The sequence below is a fragment of the Myxocyprinus asiaticus genome, chromosome 47 (assembly GCF_019703515.2).
Source record: "Myxocyprinus asiaticus isolate MX2 ecotype Aquarium Trade chromosome 47, UBuf_Myxa_2, whole genome shotgun sequence".
In the NCBI taxonomy this organism is placed as follows: Eukaryota; Metazoa; Chordata; class Actinopteri; order Cypriniformes; family Catostomidae; genus Myxocyprinus; species Myxocyprinus asiaticus.
Window position 1 is genome coordinate 21,844,015 of NC_059390.1, and position 18,919 is coordinate 21,862,933.

General features: G+C 36.9%; 1 protein-coding gene across 1 annotated transcript; it reads left to right on the forward strand.

The window, feature by feature from the left end:
• Positions 1-405: 405 nt before the first annotated feature.
• nup107 (nucleoporin 107) lies at positions 406-17,671 on the forward strand. The gene is made up of 26 exons (XM_051691207.1): positions 406-520; positions 1,411-1,496; positions 1,633-1,725; positions 1,844-1,953; positions 2,172-2,301; positions 2,391-2,494; positions 2,732-2,859; positions 2,967-3,015; positions 4,765-4,836; positions 4,950-5,038; positions 5,156-5,348; positions 8,875-8,965; positions 9,110-9,189; positions 9,421-9,480; positions 9,588-9,733; positions 10,348-10,396; positions 10,485-10,554; positions 10,654-10,769; positions 10,880-11,069; positions 11,508-11,620; positions 11,729-11,831; positions 12,001-12,161; positions 13,125-13,250; positions 13,358-13,471; positions 17,106-17,273; positions 17,466-17,671. The coding sequence occupies exons 1-26, from the start codon at positions 513-515 to the stop codon at positions 17,571-17,573; spliced, it is 2,757 nt and encodes a 918-aa protein (XP_051547167.1). The 5' UTR covers positions 406-512; the 3' UTR covers positions 17,574-17,671.
• The last annotated feature ends 1,248 nt before the right edge of the window (positions 17,672-18,919 follow it).

Below are 18,919 nucleotides of genomic sequence, written 5' to 3' on the forward strand. Positions count from 1 at the left end.
ATAGGAATAAAGCATGTAATTGCTCCATAGGCTAAACATGAGAAAAATGGCGCCATCTGGTGGAAAATATTAAAAATTTAATTTTGAAGCCAGGGCTCTGGACTGAGAGCATAATATCATAGAATTCATGATTTTATGCTTTCATGGTACTGGATGAAATATTGCAGTTTTAATGGGTTTCAATAGGGACATTTTTATCCTGAAGGTCCTGAGTGTAACTATTTTGTGTACACAGTGTATTATAGATGTATTATAGGAACTGAGGTTGAAATATCAAAATTCCCCCAAAAATACACACCTTTGTCAAAATGTATGTATACTTCGGTCAGACAGGACACGTGACGCAAATATCATCATCTGCAGCATGCTGATACCTCCGCTCCGGCAGGAGGCAGCGTAGAGTATCAATGACCCGCTCAACTCACCAGAAGGAGGAACAGATTCAACAGAAGTGAAGGCGCAAAACCCCTGCGCTAGCATCTCTGGCTAGTAGTCATAATCTTACAGACATTATGGACTGGTAAATATCACATTTTATCATTCTTTAATATCTGTGTGTGTTATGTGACAATTTGTAGCTATTTTGTATGATTCACGGATTGTCCTGAAAGTAAATTGTTTTGTAATATTGATGTAGATGATTATGAACGCGCAGCTCCACATGTCAGTTTCAATATTATAAAACAATAACATTGAATATAATAAAACATGCAAGAAATAAAAAAAAAATAGTAGTTATTTTGTGATTTTGAAATGTTTAATGTTATATTACTTGCATAATTAATTAGCCTTCGTACTAGAGAATATAACTATGTGTGAAAGTATGTCAGATGTTTTAGTTTTGACACTTTCATATGCAGTTAGGCCTGTCAAACATACTTATTCATTATTTTTTATAGAGCAGTATGCTTTTTATTGAGTTTGGTTCAGTAATTGTTCTTTGCTGTGCTTAGGTTGGTGGTGTGTTGTTGTAAAATGGTTATTTTAAGTAAATGTTGGTTCAGTAGTCAGTCTGAATGCAGAATCAGTGAGTTCAATTAACTATATTTTGATGATTCTCACGAAAACATGTCCAGGTCATATTTTACCCCCAAATAAAAACAAAAACAAAAACAAAAACAACATCTTTTGCTTAAAGAAAATTAAAATGCCATTCCATTATACCTTAACTGTATTATATTACAATACAATAATACAGTATTTATTGCTTTATTTAAATCAGATTTACGTTATGAAGGTTCTTATATAGGCATCTTAATTCTTAAAGCAAAAATATAATTAATTGTGTGAAATGGACATGTTCTGGACAGGTTTTGTGATATTCACCCATTTGTGGGATTTATATAATATATAAATTATTTTATTTTTTTGTAATCACATGTTATTATACTGTCCATCTGTTCTGTGTAGGAGTCAGACCTGGTTGAGTCCAGCGGTTCGGGACTCCGAAGTGACCCGGGCCGCCCGCAGAAAGAGTTCACACAAAAAAGTGGCATGTATCCTTTCCAAGATCACATTCCCATTAACGTAATGAATATGCAACAGGTTCATTACTGATCGAGCATCCCTCTCGGCTGAATGTATGTTTTAAATCTGCATTAAGTGTTTTTGCTTCCTTAACTGCTTGTTCAGTTCCTCTGGCACAGGATGGCACTCCTGGCCCCAGCACAAACCCTTCTAGAACACTACTGTGCCAAACACCCGGATCCCTCCTCAAACAGACATGTAGGTTAAAGACATTCTAGACGTCCTCCTAACAAACGAACTTTTGTGTTTTTGTATGTTTGTGGGAAAAGCATTCTGTGATGTGCAAACTGTTTATGGTTTATCTTCCCATGTATAGTCACACCCAGAAGTGCCCTGAGAAACCCGGATGTGTCGGCCATCCTCGGGACAGGAAGCAGGACTCCTCGCTTCGTAAACACGCCTCGTGGCAAAGGCAGTCTGAGCATGGTGAGTGGTCAGCATTCATCTGAAAACACCTGCCTTTATCCACCCTGAAGCATTCTGACACATTGAGAAGCCTCCCATGTTTTGATTTGTTTGATTGTGTTTACTTTTGTTTGTCGTCTAGCTCTTTATTTGCTTCTTGTTTGCAGTCATGTTGATTTAAGCGCTCTCACAAATTATTCCAATCTAAGTCTTGATATTATTTTTGACTGGCACTCCAGAACTTGGATGACAGTGACTGGACAAACAGTCTCTTCCCGTCTCCTCAATCTGGACTGGTGGACACAAGCTTCACTGATGATGTCAGCATGAGCGCACTCATGCTGAAGGAAGATGATCCAGGAGAGGCTGGTAAATGCATGTACTAAATATTGCAAATTATCTGTCCAGTTTTGATGGTCCATTGCCCTTATATTTATTCTCTCTGTCTTTCTTTCCAGCCTGTCTCAGTCTGTTTCCAGATTTCCTGCAGTCATATTTGCATCATGCGTCCACAGCTGTGTTTGATCTATTAGAGGACTATGAGGCTCTTTGTCAGGATAAGGTACACAGGCACTAATTCACAAATAGTCTTGTATAGCCAGACTTCTTATCGTCTGAAATGGTTTACATTGCATGGTCCATCTTATTCTGACCAACAAGTGCCCACTTATACAGGGAGTTTTTTATTTATTCAATTTATTAGTTTTTATATTACTTGCATTGCATTTCAGTGGGATTTTCACTTACTACATTATCTTTAGGAGGTGTTTCTGTAACGATGAGCTGACATGTGTTGTAGGTTAGTACGTTGCAGAAGCTGGTTCTCCGATCAGCCCCTGGCCAGCAGAAATCCTCCAAGACCGTCAGCATCACCTGGTTACTGCAGCAAGAGATGGTGACCTGGAGACTCATCACTTCCTTGTACAGGTAGGAAACACACGTAAATACCTGCATGATCATCTGATGACTTATCTCTGAACAAAAAAATGCTACTTACTTGCTTACATACTACTGTTGCTATCTCTCACACACAGAGACAGAGTCCAGACAGTATTAGAGGAAGACATCATGATGGACATAACTGTAAGTGCACTCTGTGAGTGTCTGCTTGTGTGTTATACCAGTGGTCCTGAATCTGGAGGTTGCGATCTAAAATGTGTCGCAGGACAGTTCTGACAGGGTTGCGGAAAACTGGGAATAACATTGCTAAATCTAAATAATAAAACCATATAACCATATAATTGTGTATAGTTAGGATAGCATATTAAAATAGCTTTTAAAAGGGAAGGAAACACTTCCCATATACTATTTATTTATTTATTTTTTTTTTGATGACTTCAAAGGCTGTTTGTCCAATTAAACACAACAGTATTTTGGCGCAAATGAATTTGACACTTGGTTGAACCGAGCCAAATAAGACAAATGCCAACATGCACAAAACAATGCAAGGTAAAAGTAAAACCAACCAGTAGGCCTGTCGGGGTTATGAAATAATGATCTGATTGCGATTATTTTATAAAACCGCGATTATTTGAGAGAGGCAAGATTATTGTGCACTTCAAATACCAATACATTTTTATTGTCTAAATAAGGGAATTTTAAGTAAATATAGAAAAGCCATGAATGACGTGATTTTTGTGTCTCAAAGCTTTAAATTAATTGTGAAAGTGAAGAAATATTTTACTATTACATATTGTAATATAATAAAATAAAAACTACTGCTGTTCAGGTTGGCTAGGTTCCAAAAACAACAGTGTCATTGTAAAATGGACCAAAACTATAGTTGACCAAAAAGAGAGAGATGCTTTTTTTAAGTATTTGGAAATATTTTTATATTTAAAATATAATTTTTCATGCCTATGCAATATTTTAGTTTTTAAAGTCTTAAAGGAAATCACATATCCCCATTTTATTATATAATTCCAAGTTTTAAATGAATAAATCACTTCCTAGTATGACCATTTGTATGACAAATAATTGTCATAATCGTGAAAGCCTGAAAACAGACATTTAATCATCACAGTCGTGAAAGCACTAAAACTGACAATTAATCCTCACAATCTTGAAAGCCCTAAAATAGACAATTAATTGTCACAATCGTGAAAGCCCTAAAACAGACAATTAATCATCATAATCATGAAAGCCATAAAACTGACAATTAATTGTCATAATCGTGAAAGCTTTACAAAAGACAATTCATCGTCATAATCGTGAATGCACTAAAACAGCTAGTTAATTGCTATAATCGTAAAAACCCTAAAACCGACAATTAATTGTCACAATCTTGAAAGTCTTACAAAAGACAATTAATCGCCATAATTGTGAAAGCTTTAAAGCTGACAATTAATCGTCATAATCGTGCAAGCACTAAAGCAGACAATTAATCGTCTTAATCACTATTATTGGTTTGACAATTACTCGTCAGACAAATTTCAAAATCATGACAGCCCGAACAACCAGACTACATTAAATAGGAATTCATGCGCAATGTGGTTGGTTTGTGCTGATCACTATGTTTGAGAGCATGACACTACTGAAATTCAAGAGCCAGTTGGAAACCAAAGAGTTTTTTTTTTCTTTCATGATTAGAAATGTGTTTATTTAAACATAACATGTCATACTAATCATTTTGTTTATTGTTGGGCATATGCAGTCCATGCTTATGTTAATACATATTAGTGTGTTTGATTTTAAAGACATTTTTGTTTGCTTTTGTACGATAAGCTTTGCTACTGTGTCACATGGGATGTCCAATGTAAAACCAGTCTAGACCCACTGTGTTCAGGCCTGTTTGAACAAGTGTATGAACTTATGGTTGTGTTTTCTCTGGAGGCCCCCAGTGAGAGTGAGAAAACAGTAATGGAGCAATTCTTCCAGAAAGACAGTATGGTGCGACAGAGCCAGGTACAATCTCCTCCATTCATATTCAATCTCTTGCACTCATCCATTCACCCATCTGGCTTGTTTCTGTGTGGAAAAGTCACTCAACTTCATATCTGGTTTGTGTGTTTTTCTAGCTGGTGGTGGACTGGTTGGAGAGTATTGCTAAAGATGAAGTAGGAGACTTTTCTGATAACATTGAATACTACGCCAAATCTGTATACTGGTAAGTGACTGTTCACTAATATTAATAGAGATCTTTTTAATAGATGCCCGTGACTCCGATTCGCTTGAACCGTTGGACAAAAGAGTATGTTATGGAGAACTGTTTGTGCATCTATAGGGAGAACACCCTCCACACCCTAAAGCTGAGGAGGAATCAGTCAAGCAGTGGTTTCAGCAGGCCTCTGGTGACAGAACTGGATCCTGACGCTCCCATCAGACAGAAGAGACCACTAGCAGACCTGGACAGAGAGGACGACACCCGCCTGCTCAAAAACCTCTTTAACCTCGTACGAGCTGGAATGACAGATGAGGTGTGTGTGTGTTTCACGAAAAGCATTCAGCTCTTTTGAATGTTGTAACACAAAAAAATGTAAGTCCAAAGGTTGGGTCACACTACACTTCGCACTGCATTCACTCCCAGTCAAAATAGAGAGAGACTGATACAGGTGCATCTCAATAAATTAGAATGTCGTGGAAAAGTTCATTTATTTCAGTAATTCAACTCAAATTGTGAAACTCGTGAATTAAATAAATTCAATGCACACAGACTGAAGTAGTTTAAGTCTTTGGTTCTTTTAATTGTGATGATTTTGGCTCACATTTAACAAAAACCCACCAATTCACTATCTCAAAAAATTAGAATACATCATAAGACCAATAAAAAAAACATTTTTAGTGAATTGTTGGCCTTCTGGAAAGTATGTTCATTTACTGTATATGTACTCAATACTTGGTAGGGGCTCCTTTTGCTTTAATTACTGCCTCAATTCGGCGTGGCATGGAGGTGATCAGTTTGTGGCACTGCTGAGGTGGTATGGAAGCCCAGGTTTCTTTGACAGTGGCCTTCAGCTCATCTGCATTTTTTGGTCTCTTGTTTCTCATTTTCCTCTTGACAATACCCCATAGATTCTCTATGGGGTTCAGGTCTGGTGAGTTTGCTGGCCAGTCAAGCACACCAACACCATGGTCATTTAACCAACTTTTGGTAATTTTGGCAGTGTGGGCAGGTGCCAAATCCTGCTGGAAAATGAAATCAGCATCTTTAAAAAGCTGGTCAGCAGAAGGAAGCCTGAAGTGCTCCAAAATTTCTTGGTAAACGGGTGCAGTGACTTTGGTTTTCAAAAAACACAATGGACCAACACCAGCAGATGACATTGCACCCCAAATCATCACAGACTGTGGAAACTTAACAGTGGACTTCAAGCAACTTGGGCTATGAGCTTCTCCACCCTTCCTCCAGACTCTAGGACCTTGGTTTCCAAATGAAATACAAAACTTGCTCTCATCTGAAAAGAGGACTTTGGACCACTGGGCAACAGTCCAGTTCTTCTTCTCCTTAGCCCAGGTAAGACACCTCTGATGTTGTCTGTGGTTCAGGAGTGGCTTGACAAGAGGAATACGACAACTGTAGCCAAATTCCTTGACACGTCTGTGTGTGGTGGCTCTTGATGCCTTGACCCCAGCCTCAGTCCATTCTTTGTGAAGGGTGTCAATGATTGTCTTCTGGACAACTGTCAGATCAGCAGTCTTCCCCATGATTGTGTAGCCTAGTGAACCAAACTGAGAGACCATTTTGAAGGCTCAGGAAACCTTTGCAGGTGTTTTGAGTTGATTAGCTGATTGGCATGTCACCATATTCTAATTTTTTGAGATAGTGAATTGGTGGGTTTTTGTTAAATGTGAGCCAAAATAATCACAATTAAATGAACCAAAGACTTAAACTACTTCAGTCTGTGTGCATTGAATTTATTTAATACACGAGTTTCATAATTTGAGTTGAATTACTGAAATAAATTAACTTTTCCACGACATTCTAATTTATTGAGATGCACCTGTATATCGGTTTGACCGATTAATCTGTTCAATAGTTGCTTTTTGAAACTATAGGTTATTGGCAAAAATCTATGCAGATAGTTGCCAATAGTTTTTTTTTATTTTAATTTTATTTTTTTATTTCTCCTTATACTTCCATATTCCTCTGTGGCTGGCGCTGAAGGATTGTATTGTTAGAACTCACTGATTCTGCATTATAACAGCGGACTCTAGAGGTGATAAAGGAACAATTACTGATACCTCGAGGGACACCTGTATCTGGGATTTTATTAGGAGCCAAGCACTGAAAGTGTGGAGGCCCTATTGTTCTTCTAAGGACTATTGGGGCCCAAGCACTGATAATGTGGAGGCCCTATTGTTCTTCTATGGATTATTAGGACCCAACACTGAAAGTGCGGAAGCCATATTGTTCTTCTAAAGATTATTATTATTATTAATATTTTTTCAAGTTTTTGGTACTTTTGGGGTAATTAACATGCGTGAAAACTCTTGAAAGTTTGCACACACATCAGAATCATCGGCCATTAGGGCTGGGTAAAGTTGCAGGGGGGCTCTGTAGCGCTCCCTTGAAAATGGACATGTAAGGGGTGCTCTGTAGTAGGGTTGCTCCGATACCAAAATTTTGCCTTCGGTACGATACCAGACCTGATACCTCGGGATCGATACTAACTCGATACTTAGGCAACAAATAAAAAACCCTCAGATTTTTTATGAAATTACACAGAAAATGACTGCATAATGTCTTATAGATACAAATTATGCCTTTTTAAATTTTTCTGGATTCATTGTTAAATGTTTTCATTAAATGTTATGATCAGATTGTGTTTAATCAAATACATACTGTACAGCTTTAATCAAATGAAAATATAATACTTTTCAACAATATATATATATATTATTTTTGGTAAATTAAAAGATGCACAACAGAACTTTACAGTATTAGTGAAAACATTAAATGAAAATATGATTACCTGAGGTAAAAGGCTGCCATGGCAGATTCACAACATGCTGATATTCAGTACATTTGCATATGTGATATTACTTATAATATAATATATTACCATTAAATTAATGGTGAAAAATGGGAAACAGGAAGTGTCCCGTATCTTCTGTGTGCAATGTGTGATTTAGATCAAAATTGAGATGTATGTTTAGTCTTGGGGGCTAATCACATGGATTTTACTATTTTGGGTCACAGTCATAGCGCCACCACCTGGCTGCAGGAAGGAAGTGTGGCTTTTACAACAGACTTTAATATATTCCTCTTATATTTACCCAAATTGCTTCAAAATTGTTTAGAATAATGCCAAATGCATGTGTCCACCTTGCATTGTTTTCCATATATATATATATACAGGGTTGGGGAGTAACAGAATACATGTAACGGGATTACTTATTTAAAATACAAAATATAAGTAATTGTATTCCACTACAGTTACAGTTTAAATCATTGGTAATTAGAATACAGTTACTTTCACAAAGTATTTTGATTACTGCAGAGATTACTTTGCATTTTATTGTCATTTGTTTCATTTAATATTTAGTCCTTTCAGATGGAAAATATTTATACATATAAATGATGCGATCCAAAGTGCATTTGAACAGCAGTGAAACACTTTCTTATGATGTGTTACATTCATACGAGCAGACAGAGAAGTAAGTTTGGAGCAGAAGAAATAGAAATAAACCTTGAGTAATCTTATGGAATACGTTACAAATTACATTTTACAGCATGTATTCTGTAATCTGTAGTGGAATACATTTCAAAAGTACCCTCCCATCTCTGTATGTATGTATATAAACTGTATACTATATATTTATATTTGTTATGTGATATTTATTAAAACCATAAGTTCTCGTGTGTGGCATCCTGTCCATTGCGGCGTCCAAAATAATTTTGCATGCTCAAAGTCTAGTGTGACCAGGGGTGGGCTGTAGTCTCAAAGCACTGTAGATATCATGTATTTTTCAAGAAAACTTGTATTTTGTGTTTGCATTCTATAGGCTCAGAGGCTGTGTAAGCGCTGTGGTCAGGCCTGGCGTGCTGCCACTCTGGAAGGCTGGAAACTGTACCATGACCCCAACATCAACGGAGGTCAACAAGCATCTCCTACTCACCAATATTAACTACATTCATATTAGCTTTTCTCATGTTAAATATGACTTATTTACTTAAAATATTTCTACACCTGGCCATCCATGTAATAATAATATGTGATGTGTGTGCACGCACATTCAGGAGGTGGAGAGCTGCAGCCGGTGGAGGGAAATCCGCATCGGAGTGTTTGGAAGGTCTGCTGTTGGAGAATGGCAGAGGAGGTGAGAACCACAGACTTTAACTAAACATGCAAACATTTACCACTCAAACACAGGCCTGCACTGCTCAATATTTACCATGTAAAATCACTGTGGAGAGATTCCAAGTTTTAAATGGCATGTCTGTGAGGTTAAATATTGGGAAAATTCTGTTTACTGAATATTTTGTTTGTTGTAGCCGAGGTGGCTCTGATAAAGGTATTTAAGGCTCTGGTTTGTTTCTACTGTTTTTAGGAGCAGTTCAACAAATATGAAAGAGCCATCTATGCTGTGCTCAGTGGAAACCTCAAACAGGTAAGCAATTCAGTAAAAAATAATAATATAGATGTTTTTTTTAACTTCATTCTCCTGTCTTTTAGTGTGCATTTGTGTTCATCTGACTGAATATGTCTTATGTACAGTTGTTACCCGTGTGTGAGTCATGGGAGGACACAGTGTGGGCGTATTTCCGGGTGATGGTGGACACGCTAGTGGAGCAGGAGATCTGTTCCTCTGGTCTGGGCAGTGAAGAACTGGAGGAGCTGCCCAGAGAATACCTGGAGACCAAGTAAGACTTTTTATGCATTTTTATACATTACTTCATGTTTTTGTCTCTTTTTTTTTTCACTGTTGGATTGAGTATTTTGGCTTGACGAAGCCAATGTAGTGTTATTCTACAAACTTTGTTTAGGTTTTTTTGTTTTGTTTTTTTAAATCCCTAAACCAAGACCAAAATTTGTAACACCAACTCCTCCTAGAGCTTTTAAGTTACATCCACCTAACTTGGCGTAGACCTTCAGACTGTTCTAGAATAGTTTGCTTTGTCTTTTATAACTGATTGGATTTACAGTTTTCTCACATCGGACAATCAAATATCAGAAAAATCCCATTAAATTACATTGACGGAATGATCATGTGGGCCAACGGAATGCTCGTTAATTCAAACTCCAACTTTCAAAAATTCAAATGTAAACAAACCCCTACCCCCCCAAAAGGCCTTTTGATATCCATCAGACAGTCTGTTTGACTATCCATCTTGCTAGTTGGTTGTTTGTCTGTACTGTAATGTCTGTATGTCCATCAAACTTCAAACTTTTAAATTTAGTTTAAACTTTCAGGCAAGGCTTTGCTTGACAAACTTTACCTGTCTAGTTAATTTTGTCTCATGATTTTTTTTTTCAGTTGGACATTGGAGAAAGTTTTTGATGAGCTTCAAGCAACAGAATCCAAAGTGAGAATGAATAAATTAGATTTCATCTCCAATAGACTGAATGTAATGTTTCTTTTCTGATATCATTACAATTGCTTTATGTTGACAGAGGGTTCTGGAGGCAACCAAGGAGCATTACCACATAATCCAGAAGTTTGTCATTCTTGGAGATCTTGATGGTGGGCTTTGTTTTAAAGACAAATATGATTTGTAGAGAAGCATCTATTTTTAAATTAAGAATAAAAGGAGTTTAATTTCTGATTGACTTGCGTTGAAAGGTCTTCTGGAGGAGTTCAGTGATTGGTTGGGAAGGAGTCCATCTTTGCCAGCTCACCTTTTGCGCTTCATGTCACACTTAGTGTTGTTTTATCGCAGTTTGGGCATGCAAATCAAGGTACACACACAAACAATTGCATTTACAAATTATAGTGTGTTTGCAATATAAGCACTTGAGTTTTTGCTTGTTTTTGTATTAAAATGATTTGCACTCTCTCTATTTCTCAGGAGGAGGTGTGTGTAGATGTGGTGAAGGCCTACATCTCTCTGTTGGTGAAGGAGAAGCAGGTGGATCTCATTGCGTTCTATGTCAGTCACCTCCCAGCAGACATGAGCGTGTCGCAGTATGCTCAGTTTCTGGAGGAAGTCACAGAGACGGAGCAGCGCAAACACTGTCTGGAGCTGGCAACACAAGCAGGTGAGGTAGTGGGGTCTTGTGTCAAATAAATCCTGAAGAGGTTTATTTTACGACAATAGCTGACTGTACATGGCTACTTATAAATAAATAAACAGATATGAAATATTGATTTAATTAAAATGTATATTCAAGTTTGAAAAATATTTTATGTGACAAGAAAAAGAGTGCAGAGTGATTCTAGACACAATAAACAAGCAAAGATATGTACAAATTCTGTTGCCTGAGCCAACTGTCAGTTTAGCGTTAATTATACACAGATATTCGACTGCAGAATTACCAGTCAGAATCAAGTATTCTAGAGAGGTATGTAATAAGAAGTTGATGTGTCGGGTTAAGGTCTAACCCCAGTTTGAGAAATCCTTCTATATTTTTTTATTCATATAAAAAGGGACTGATAAATACACTTGTTACAGTGTATTTCTGGTTTGTGTTGTTCAGGTTTGGATGTGGCAGCAATCACAAAGACAGTGGTAGAGACCATCAGAGAGAGACACACAGATGAGTTTGCTCACCATGACCTGACCCCTGCACTGGACACTGCAACTACTGCGGTATAAGCACATACATATGAGCTGCCGTGTTTCTCTGTCAGTGTTAATTTAAAAACGCGATCCAGTTACCAGCAGGTTTAATTTAAAACTCTTCATATATTCACACAGGAGGATCAGCAGAAGATCGATGTCATTGATTGGTTGGTGTTTGACCCCGCCCAGCGTGCTGAAGCCCTCAAGCAGAGCAATGCTATCATGAGGAAGTTCTTAGGTGGGCATTTTCTTTGCAGCTAAACAATTAAAAAGTTTAAAGCATTATAATTTACATTATGTAAATTAGTTTATAGAAAGGTTTTAGGTTATTTAGCCTAGATTAGTTCTAGAGATCCAGTATTGTTTAGTTTTGTTTATACATATTTAATGTTCCTCTTTTGCCATAGCATCCAAGAAGAATGATGCCGCTAAGATGGTCTTCGCCAAAGTGCCAGAAGATTCCATGCGGGAGATCTACCGCCAGTGGGAGGAGCAGGGCATGGATACGCCTCTCCCTGCTGAGGAGGAAAATGCTATTCGCGAGCACCTCTGTATCCGCGCATATCTGGTTAGAAACCTCACCTTTGAACAACACTGATTTGTCCTCCTCTGTAATGGAAGTAGTAATCATGAGATAGAGGTAGACCGATATATCGGTTTTACAAATTATTCTGTGCTGATAGTTGGTTTTTTGGAACTATTGGTTATCTGCAAAAATCTATGTTGATAGTTTTTTTAAATTCCTCTGTGTTCCTCCTCAAAATAGTCAAATCCATGGGATTAGCCCCCAAGACTAAACCTACATCTTAATTTTGATCTAAATCACACATTGCACACAGAAGATATGTGACACTTCCTGTTTCCCATTTTTCACCATTAATTTAATGCCACGCCATGGCAAAACCTTCGATATATCAAATGCGTATTTTGTTATTTTTATTAGATAATCAAGTGTTCTAAATTAAAGCAAGGGCATGCAAAGAAAAATGCGACCAAATGGAAATGTGCCTCTTAAGCACATATATCGCATCTCCAACTTTATATCTTGAAAATAATAATAAACCCCATCTGGTGAAGTATATGGATAGTATAAGAGCTTAATTTGGTAAAAAAAAAAAAAAATATAGAGCATTGTAATGGAGCCAAGTCTCCGTCATTTCAAAATAAGAGTCCCGAAATAAGTTTGTGTTTTGCGGGCATGCTTATAGATAAATGTCCCACGTTATGCACTAAATCTTCGTTTTTGTCGTTATTAGTGGGATTTTGGTTGCACAATAAACTGCATCTGAGATTTTTTTCATTTTGGACTCTTGTAGCCTCTATTGCTCTGCCCGTCATAGTAAGGAAAGACAAAACATTTTTACATTCTATAAATCTTTTAAAGATTTTAAAAATGATTGGCCGATTAATCGGTTATCAGCCTTTTTTCACCACCTTCGTTATTTGTACTGCAAAATCCACTATTGGTCGACCTCTACCACAAGATATTTTTTTTAGACTAGTGTATGGATCTGTGTTTGTTTCTCCGCAGGAAGCTCATGAAGCCTTTAATGAGTGGTTCAAGCATATGAACTGTCCTCCCATGAAACCCACGCCTCCTGCTCAAGCAAAGTTTACAGAGAAGGTGGCCCATGAGATGAAAGAGGCAGAGTACAAGGTTAATGCTGGATAGCCATACACATCACTGCTCTGGAATCAACTTTGACCTATACTGAACACTCCTAACTTTTATCATGAATACGTTTTCTCTGTCACTTATTCCAGATCGAGTATGAGAACTGGCAGGGCCGTCTCGGAGCGTTGACGGATGATGTGAAGGAGCGGATCTATAACGTGCTGCTGTTTGTGGATGGAGGCTGGATGGTGGATGTCAGAGTGGTGAGAACTTATTAATTACATATAACATAGTAACAGTTCACAGTTCATTTTAAGTTAGATATGAAGAAAGTAATTAATTGTGCTTCAGCGAGTTATTCAGTGATTTTCAGTGAATCAAGAACACTGATTGTGAGTGAGTGAGTCGTTAGACTGATTCAAACAGTAACTCTTGAGTTTGAGACTAATTTGTGATTTATTTCCTAATTGGACAACACTGGCCTAGGGCTAGATGATATGGCTATAAAAATGATTATATAAATGTATATTATATCTCGATAATTATGTACTTGCTCTGGCATAAATGTTATATTTTTATTTCATTTTTTATCAGATGAACCATCATTTCAACCAAACACCTATTGTAGCCAAGTAGATTTAATATGTATTATATACAAAGGAAAAATCTTGCTAAAAATAATGGAGGCATGTTTTTCACTACATGTCATGAACATAAGAAAGAATTATATTTTTTAAAAAAAGTTCATTTATATGCTCCAGTACAACAAAACAGTGATTTAAAAGCATTATTTGCCTACTGATATTTTTCCAAAACTTTTTTTCTTTTTTTCTTTTCTGAATGAACATTGTGTGCAATAACTACAACTTCAGTACTTGGAACCCAGTTGAATATTATTATAAAACTTGAATTATTATTATTGCGTGTCCCAGGTAATTTTATTCAAATATAATTCTGAATTTATAATATTATTAATATTTTGGAGATTAGATTTGTTTTATACATTAGTAGGGGTGGGCGATATACCAGTAGACATGATAAACTGGTAGAAATTTGCCAACCGGTATACATTTTGGATTATTGCGTTAACGCAAAATGCCACACGAGAAATGTGTACAGCACTTAACACGTACGCATTACATTGTCAGATAAATGGAGGAAGGCGGAGAGACTGCTCATTCCTCAAATTCATTTGAATGAGAAGATGAGAGGACATTATGAAGGAAAAAGTGCGTCCTCCGTGTTGTGGAATTGGTTTGGCTTTAGAAAATTTGATACCGAGCAGAAAACAGCGATTTGCAAGGTTTGTACATTGGGTATGTCGATATATCCATATGCGCATATATATCAGTGGTCAGGGCTTCACGTGAGACTGATAGAAACAGCGGCACGTGTCAGATGAAAAGGCTTGTCTAGAACACGAGAAAAAATGACAATGAATCCACTTCTGTGGTATGACATTTCGCTTGAGCCACCGTCAAAGCAAAATTCAATGACATTCATCCCGCGCTCCAAACATGCCTCCCATCCAAACACGCACAGAGTTTTGCATACGGAGTCTGAAACACGCAAGTGCACGCGAGTATTGAAGTCATCCCATTCCCTTCATTTGTGCTCCTGTGACAGAAAATGCGCAGATCACACGCGTTACTCATTCTCTCTTCTCTCGATGTCAAGTGGGTTTTTAAAATACACATCAAAACCCTTTCTAAAATTCTGTTCAAATGATGTTTGATATCAGGAAACAAACCAGCCATATTTTCCTTCAGATATTTTATCATTTCTTTATTAGATTACTAAAACCACAAATAGCCTAATTAAGTTTTTATTTATGGATAATATTTTTATTTATGTTATTTTACTTTTTGCATTGCTTTGAGAAGATAAGTTTCTTGAGGAAGTTGTAACAATAACCATAATAATAACAAAAATAACGATAAAAAGAAGACTATTGGTGCATATCATCAGACTGAAATGTGGCATTTATTTTATTTTTTTACTTTGACTATGCTTGTAAAGTTCAAAATAAAGAGAAAATTATATAAGATGAAGATGTTTTCATTTATTTCATTTCATTTTGTATATAAAGTATTTAATTCACTGACTGGATTACTCAAAATCACACATTGCGACATGGCTTAATATATAATAAAATTGTATTGATTTTTCAGAAAAGTTAGCGTGATATATATTGTTATCGTGATCTAAGATTTTGGTCATATCGCCCACCCCTATACATTAGTATAATATATTTGTTACTTCACATGGAGCTTTTATTTAGACGGAAAACTGAAAGTGCAGTGCGTATTTGACAGTTTACAAGGCTCCTTAAGACAAATCAGGTGAAACACTGTCATCTCCTCCTGTTCAGTGATACTGTGTCGCATTTTTAGATTTGTATAATAACTTGTAGCGGTTACAAATGTTTGGAATTGTGTGAATGTGTGAACCCGCAGCACTTTGCCTTTACAATGCACACTAACATCTTAAGGAAACATACTGTCCAAATAAAAAAAACGCATTAAAACCGATCTAATATTCAAAATATTGCTTGATTTTATATCACCAGAAAAATCATTGTGATGATAATATGCAGCCCATTAAATATGCAGTATATCGCCGAGCGCTGCACCAGTTGCTCTTGATATTTGCTGTGTACAGCCAGCGTGGACAGCACAATAGAAACATGTTTTGTCTATTTATTGTGTTTTGAGCATACGTGTGGTTTTATTTGGTTCTAAATGTATTACATTTATGCGGTACTAGAGAGCGTGTGTGGATGAGGTGTAAATATAGCATAATGTATTTTTTTTACCAAAAACGTATTAGTGTTGACGTGCAAACTTATTGATGAATCATGATTTCTGCGTGAAAATAATTGCACAGAGGGTTCATGCTTGGTATGTGCACCAGTAATAGAGTACTCATTCTGCACTTCTCGAGTATTAAAAACACTACTCAAATATCACACATTAATTTTCCTTTATGCATTTGCCTGCCGTGATCAGCGCTGAATTACACTGTTTTCCCTCTGAATCTCGCACCAAATCTCGCAGTAACAATTAAGTCCATGGGGGGCGCGGGCGGGCTGTGGATTGTCGTCGAGGTGTTGGATGTGAGAAGATATCACTTCCTCTGTTCTTTTGAAAGCAAAGTGTGGAAATGCTTGTAATATTTTGATTCTTATTTAATTCTACTCTATTTGTATTCCATTCTTGTTGGAGTCATGCAAACCAACAGACGAGGATCAGCTTTTATTGGTGGAAAGAAAATGTGAAGCTGTGTGTGCATTAAATATCTAAACACCGGCAGAGCGCATTTTATAAAAAGCCAACTTTCACCACATGTTTTTCTAAATAATAACATGTGAAATTATAAAAATGTGATAGCCTTTATGTAGACTAAGAGTTTATTTACATGCCATAAGTATTGGTTTCTATGTAAGCTCCAGGTGAGTGCAAATATTTTTTACTGTTATTTTTAAATCTTTTTTGTTTTCCATTTTTATTCATGCATATTGTTCATTTAATTTTTCCCAAAAGAAAGCATAGTTTGTTGAAGTTATCTTACTTTGAAGTTCTTGGTAACGTTTGTGAATATTACAAAATATAAGATACACGAACGTGTCGTGTTATTTTTAACCTGCATTTTAATTTGAGGAATTAAGTACTTGTTTTTTTTGTGGGTTAGAGTACTCGACTACTAAATTACGCTAAAATGCCCATACCTAGTTTATGCGCAAAATATGTACAGTATAAAAGCACAGTTGGTGAATGTGACCCAGTTTATTTTGCACTGTGCTATCAATTCAGTACAGGTGCAGTAACGTTGAAAAGCAATGCAGGAAACACCAGCTTAGAGGTCATTCAGAGGATTTTAATTCTGTGTGTGTTACAGGACGCAGAGGAAGACTCAGAGCGCACTCATCAGATGGCTCTGCTGCGGCGTTTGTGTTTGCCCATGATGACATTCCTTCTGTTAACCGTACTGCAGCGCACTGAACGCCACCAGGAGAGTCTGCGTCTGGCTGACATCATCGCGTCTGACCAACACAGACTTTACGAGGTCTGGCCTCAAAACTCTAAAGAGAACGATCGTGAATATAGAACTGATTATAGCCTCTTGATAAGATGATGTTAACGGGGAAATTAAATCTGTTTTAATATTATCTAAGTGGTCAAAGAAAATGCATTACTGTCTTTTTTTTTTTTATATAATGTTACACCGTTCAGCTTCTGAACTTTCCTTCACTTTCAGGTGTTCTCTAAAGAAGAGCTGCAGAAGTTTCTCCATAAGTTGAGGGAGTCCTCTCTACTCCTGTTGGATAAAGGCTTGGATCCACTTGGATATGAGATTCAGCCCTAGACACTTGTTTTCTCATGCTGTTCTTGTCAGTAATGCTGTTTGGAAAATTAGAAGTGTTGTATTTTGTATTTGAATAAAGATTTGTGAATTGTTTAGAAGCAGTATGCAGTTTGACTTTCATTTTGATAAGGTTTCTTTAATCATTTTGTCTTCCACAACGTTGAATTCAGAGGAAACTTTTTTTTTTCTTGCTTTCTGAACATTTACGTTTTGAGTCACAGTGCAGTGTAAAAAAAAACATTAGAGCTAGTAGCATATTTTGATCTCAGCATTATACAGATTTTTCATCCTTTTCTTGCTCCTGGCATTTCTCTCAATCTCCATCTTTTCTCAGGCTAAATCTACTGGTATAAGACTTTAGTCTTGAAGGTAGCAATTTGACTTGCAGAGCTTTCTACCTTACCACTGCTTTATAATACATTTGTACTTCTCTTTCCTTTTGTGATTATTCATTCTTTTTTCCTTGCATTTCAAAGTCCAAAAAAATATTTTTCTGCATTTTCTGAGCTTAAAATATGACTCGAGTCATGTAAATCTATAAAAAGATTAAAAAAGGGGAAGAGGGTCCCAGTATTGCCATGTCCACTTATTTGAAGCACCTTTGCATTTGTTTTTTCATAAGTTGGTTTGTAAGTATGGGCAGTCCCTTTTTTTGGGCTTATTTCCAGTCGCCTTTTTGGGCTAGATGGTGTTTGGCTCCCAGAGCACACTAATATGTGACGAATACTAATCAGAGTCAATCACTGTCAAATATGCCCACCTACTGTTCAAGCCGCGCTCTACATCAGTGGTGTCAAACACACGGCCCATTGAGAGTCCAGTCCAACCCGTGCGGCATTCATTACTTGCGGTTTCGGCAACACGAACAAACTTGCACTTTTCATCTGAAACTAGATCAGGGCAACCCAGTTCATTTTCCCTGCTTATGGCAATAATGGCAACATGGACAGATGCAAGGAATATTAGTGGTAAAAAAGTGAATTTCAGTTGTTTCCAAGTCTTCACTTACTGGATTACTTAATACAATATAGATTTGATGCTGCCTTTTGACTGAGAAGCAGACATGTAATTGCAATTATCCGTACAGTTTACATTTATTTAGGCCTTTTTGTTAATGTTCAGTTTCATATGGCTTATTACAGGTTTAGAGTCAGTGAGTGTGTGCTCCCGTTTCTTTTACCCTGATATTTGTCATTAAAGCAGTATCAAGTTGATTTAGGACTTTATATGCTCCAGAAGAACGTACTGTGCGTCTGTAATCTGTGGGTACACCAAGGTCTTGCAAAATAAAATAAGTGGGCATGCGTAAGGTAACGTTTAGTCTAAACGGGCACTTAAATTGAGTT